General features: G+C 48.2%; 1 protein-coding gene across 1 annotated transcript in view; it reads right to left on the minus strand.

Moving 5' to 3' along the window:
* LOC122548230 (transient receptor potential cation channel subfamily V member 3-like) overlaps positions 1-5213 on the minus strand; it is a 39505-nt gene that overhangs the window by 9597 nt on the left and 24695 nt on the right. The window contains exons 9-11 of the mRNA XM_043686771.1: positions 4731-4820; positions 3686-3759; positions 2399-2564 (exon numbers count right to left, since the gene is read on the minus strand). Coding sequence (XP_043542706.1) covers positions 2399-2564; positions 3686-3759; positions 4731-4820 — 330 coding nt within the window. The remainder of the gene's footprint in view (positions 1-2398; positions 2565-3685; positions 3760-4730; positions 4821-5213) is intronic.

Here is a 5213-nt window from a genome sequence, read left to right on the forward strand (position 1 = left end):
TAAAAGGTAGGGAGGAGGGACTTGGGGGAGGGGCATCGGAAATGCGATAGGTGGAACGAGGTCAGGGTGAGGGTGATAGGTCAGACTGGGGTGGGGGCGGAGAAGTTAGGAAGAAGATTGCAGGTTAGGAAGGTGGTGCTGAGTTCGATGGATTTGACTGAGACAAGGTGGGGGGTGGGGAAATGAGGAAACTGGTGGTTGGAGGGTTCCTAGGCGGAAGATGAGGCGCTCTTCCTCCAACCGTCGTGTTGTTGTGGTCTGGCGATGGAGGAGTCCAAAGACCTGCATATCCTTGGTGGAGTGGGAGGGGGAGTTGAAGTGTTGAGCCACAGGGTGCTTGGGTTGGTTGGTCGGGTGTCCCAGAGGTGTTCTCTGAAACGCTCCGCAAGTAGGCGGCCTGTCTCCCCAATATAGAGGAGGCCACATCGGGTGCAGAGGATTCCACAGACCAAAGCTAAAGACTTTCATTGCCATAGCACCTTCCATGGACTGAAAGGCACCCAGGGCTTTGTCCTGCCAATGACGTACATTTTGAAGTGTGTTTCTTGCTGAACTGTAGGAAATGTACAAGCCAATTTGTTCACAGCTCCCTCCCACCAACGGCAATGGCCAGACCATTCAGCCCTTTAGTGGCGCTGGTGGAGGAAGGAATGCTGACCCAAACACTGGGGAGATCTCCCTGATCATCATGGATTAGTGCCTGGAGATCTACTACATCTGCCAGGTCCATTGGAACACAATGTGTGACCCATAAAATCCGACCCCAATTCTGTGGGACATGGGAAAAAGAGCAGGCCATTCAGCCCCTCAAGTCTATTCTGCCGACCAATGATGTCATCGGTCATCCATGACCTACCTCCAGCAATGCACTTGGTCGCATGTTTATTTATCTCTTCATAATATCTTTGACTCCCAAACAGTCTATTGGTTTTGGATATAGATTATATCATTAATAGGGCCACAACTTTTGTGGGGGACAGATTCACAAAATTCAACTGACCTTGTTTGGACAAGTGTCTCCCAACTTCTCTCCAAGGTCAGAGGTCACACGACACCAGGTTACAGTCCAGCAGGGTTATTTGAAATGACACACTTTCAGAGCGCTGCCCCTTTGTCAGGTATAGTGAGGGAGTAGTGCTCCAAGAGCGTGTGATTTCAATGAACCCTGTTGGACTATAACCTGGTGCCATGTGACCTCTGACTTTGTCCATCCCAGTCCAACACTGGCACCTCCACATCATCCCTCCAAGCTGGCCTGGGTCTGATTTGCTGGTCATATCCCCTTTGATCTCCCCAGCGAAAAATGTTTCTCTGTCTGTGTCTTGTCATTGACCTTCAACGTTCCAAAAGCCACGCCAGATATAATTCTGGGATGAGGAATACTGAGGAAATCAAGGGATATGGAGAGAAAGTGAACATGGATGGTGGATGCCCTAAACATCGACTCTCCTGCTCCTCGGATGCTGCCTGACCTGCTGTGCTTTTCCAGCACCACACTCTCAGCTCTGATCTCCAGCATCTGCAGTCCTCACTTTCTCCGTGGATAGAGGATGTGTAACTATTTAACAGCAGAGATTCTCACTCTTACTACTCCTGTCATAAAGGGTAGAGGAGGTAATGTTTTGTTCATCTGTTTGTGAACAACATATCTCAAAAACAAATGGACTGACTGACTCAATGAAACGTGGTACTGAGTTAGGATATGGCCCATGGAGGGACGGATTCAGTTATGGTACCCGTCTGGATCTGGATCCTGGAATTCTTCAAAGATCCATTAACATTGGGAAATAAGACACACTGTTGTTATGGATGTTATGGGGGATTTGGTTTGACTTTGAACAGTTGTGATTGCCTGAGAACGTTATGGGACTGCGACAGTTACCGTGGTGATTTGTCACTGCTATCAAAATGTGTGGACAGAGTTTTCAGAGCAGGTTGGTTGATGAGGATTGGTCGGAAACTTCCTCAGTGAGATAGAAGCTGTGAATAAAAATAGTTCTTTATTTCAGTTTTGTAGTTACGGAACATCAAGCAGGCAGGGAAAACCTCAGGGAGGACTATGTAATTGCAGTAGAGTATTGGTGGAGTTATGTATTGAGCAAGGTCCGTATTCACTTGTTTGTGTTACCCCTTGGGTCATGCCTTAGTATTCTGCAATCTGCACTGAATATAAGGATAGTTTATGTAATCTTACCTCAAAATACAATCTATTGTATCTGCACTGCACTCTCTCCAGTCTGTTCTTTTGAGGTTGCAGTGCCCTGAACTGTGCACTGAACTCAAGATGTGGTCTAACCAGGGCCCTGTACAAACTGTTACACTGTCCCCCTCCCCTGTACAGGATGAATCCCCACTTACATGACCCTATCGCAGGACTGGCTCTCACTGGGAGCATTACCTTTTTTATCATCACACAGTAAATGCCAGTTAGTTTGAAACCTCGTGTGTAATAAAGGACATTGAACCAGCCCAGGGCCAGTGCGATTACAAGCAGTATTCTGGAACCTTCCACTTCTGCCCAGCACAAGGAGTTGAAGATGATCACCAGGATGGCCTGGAGGAAACTGATGAGAAAAAGCAACTTGTGAATGTTTCTGACCCACTTCCCATGAATGAATAAAAAAAAAGACAACTTGGACACAACACACTCATGACCATGTGACTCTCTTTCTCTCTCTCTCTCTCTGCCCCAGTAGGAAAGGTGCCAATCTAACAGAGTATGCTCTGACCCTGAAACAGTCGGTAAAGTTACCTGAGGGGAGGTGCACATTCTTACCTGGTGAGATCGGGTGATCGCGGACATGCTGCCTGAGGGGATGACAATTAGGTTCAAGAAGAACTTTCAAAAAGGAACTGAATAAAGACTTCAAGTGGGAACACCCTCGGGGTGACTGACTGTGAGGAGTTTGCACATTCTCCCCGGGTCTGCGTGGGTTTGCTCCGGGTGCTCCAGTTTCCTCCCACAGGCCAAAGATGTGCAGGTCAGGGTGGATTGGCCATGGGGAGTGCAGGTTACAGGGATAGGGTAAGGGGCTGGGTTTGGGTAGAATGCTCTTCAGAGGGTCAGTGTGGACATGATGGGCTGAACGGCCTGCTTCCACACTGTAGGGGGGGGGCTATGATTCTATGATTTACCAGACTATGAGGGAGGGGTGGGGAATGCTGGGATTAATTGTTTTGAAAACTCATCTGGTTCACTAAGGTCCTTTAGGGAAGGAAATCTGCCCATGCTTACCTGGTCTGGCCTACACGTGACTCCAGGCCCACAGTGATGCGGCTCGCACTGAACTGCCCTCGAAACACCCCAAGGTGCCACACAGTTCAAGAGCAATTAATGAAAACTGACCTTGCCAGCGTTACCCACACTCCACTGCAAAATCATTTGTTTTAAAGATGGGCTCGCTGTTCCAAAGAGCCAGTACAATAAGATAGGCTGAATGGTCCATCTCTCTCTGTCATGTATTGCCCTTTGCTAAGCTAATGATGAGCTGTCTATCCTCTTTGCTTAAATGTTCCCCATTTCCCTCCCGTACCCTCGTGGGGTAATAGTCCCACTCCTGCCCATTATATAACCCTCAGTGACCTTCTCCCCTCCCCTCCCTCAGCAGAAGTCTGTCCCACACTCAGTCCGAGTCACACTCAGCCTCAGGGTCACCCGACGAAGATAACTGACAAGAAAACTTACTACAGCACGTGAAAGAATCCATCCACCAGCACAGAGTGCAGGTTGGAGCGCCTCAGATACACCATCTGTGATGCCTGAAAGAAACAGAGAGTGGGCTGTTTTTCACCAATCACTAGGGATCACCCTGTTTCTGATATCTGTACCTAACCCCGTGCTGTCCCTGTCCTGGGAGGGTTTGATGGGGGACAGTGTGAAGGGAGCTTTACTCTGTATCTAATCCCGTGCTGTCCCTGTCCTCGGAGTGTTTGATGGAGGACAGTGTAGAGGGAGTTTTACTCTGTATCTAACCCCGTGCTGTCCCTGTCCTGGGAGGATTTGATGGGGACAGTGTGGAGGGAGCTTTACTCTGTACCTAACCCTGTGCTGTCCCTGTCCTGGGAGTGTTTGATGGGGGACAGTGTAGAGGGAGCTTTACTCTGTATCTAACCCCGTGCTGTCCCTGTCCTGTGAATTTTAAAAAGCATTGTGACTAAGGGAGGGAGGGAAAAGGAGAGGACAGAGAGGGTCTTGGAAGGAATTCCCGAGTTTGGGATTGATCCAGTGAAGGGACAGATGCAAAAGCTGAAGCAAATAAGTTCAATGGTGTTCACGAGGAATGGGTAGATCAGAGAGATTTCAAGTGCTGTCCCTGTCCTGTGAATTTTAATAAAGCATTGTGACTAAGGGAGGGAGGGAGAGGGAGAGGACAGAGAGGGTTTTGGAAGGAATTCCCGAGTTTGGGATTGATCCAGTGAAGGGACAGATGCAAAAGCTGAAGCAAATAAGTTCAATGGTGTTCACGAGGAATGGGTAGATCAGAGAGATTTCAAGAAGTAAAGGATGCAGTAGTTTCTAACACAGATCTACAAACCAGGGGGGACCCTGCGTGTTATTAGTGTAGAAGGTGAATTACGGATAGTGAACGAGGATTGAGTCTGCTTCAGCCACGGTCCTCTAGGATTGAGAATTCCTGAATTGACCTTGAGTAAAAAAGCCCAGAGATGGAGAGAATGCTGTGAACTGCTCTCTGTTAAAAGCGAAGCGTAGACATTATCGACAAACCCACCTCTTTAACAGAGAGATACACAGCCATTAAAAATAGATAAATCTGTGCCTGGAAGAGCTTGGGTAGATAACTCAACGCAGATATTGGGATCTGTGCAAAAAACAAAAGACAGGATAATTAACTAACATCGTTACAAGAAGCAAAGACTATCTCAACAAGGTGGCTCCATACGATATTGATAGTGGACGGTATTGTATTGCTGTTTGTGGGAGCTTGCTGTGCACACATTTGTTGCATCGCTCATACATTAACACTCTTTCAAAAACCTAATCCAATCCGCTGTCAAACAGAGAGGGTGGGCTTTTACCAACTGGGGTTTGGGGTACAAGACTCAAAGGCAGCAATGACCCACACACGGTTCAGACTGAATTATTATAGCACCAACCCCATCCCCTGCACAGACCCCTGACCCCCCCATCCCCCACTAGCCCCCTAACCTGCCTATCCCCCACACAGACACCTCACCCCCCCATCCCCCACACA

This window comes from Chiloscyllium plagiosum, unplaced genomic scaffold (assembly GCF_004010195.1).
Source record: "Chiloscyllium plagiosum isolate BGI_BamShark_2017 unplaced genomic scaffold, ASM401019v2 scaf_13274, whole genome shotgun sequence".
Taxonomy (NCBI): Eukaryota; Metazoa; Chordata; class Chondrichthyes; order Orectolobiformes; family Hemiscylliidae; genus Chiloscyllium; species Chiloscyllium plagiosum.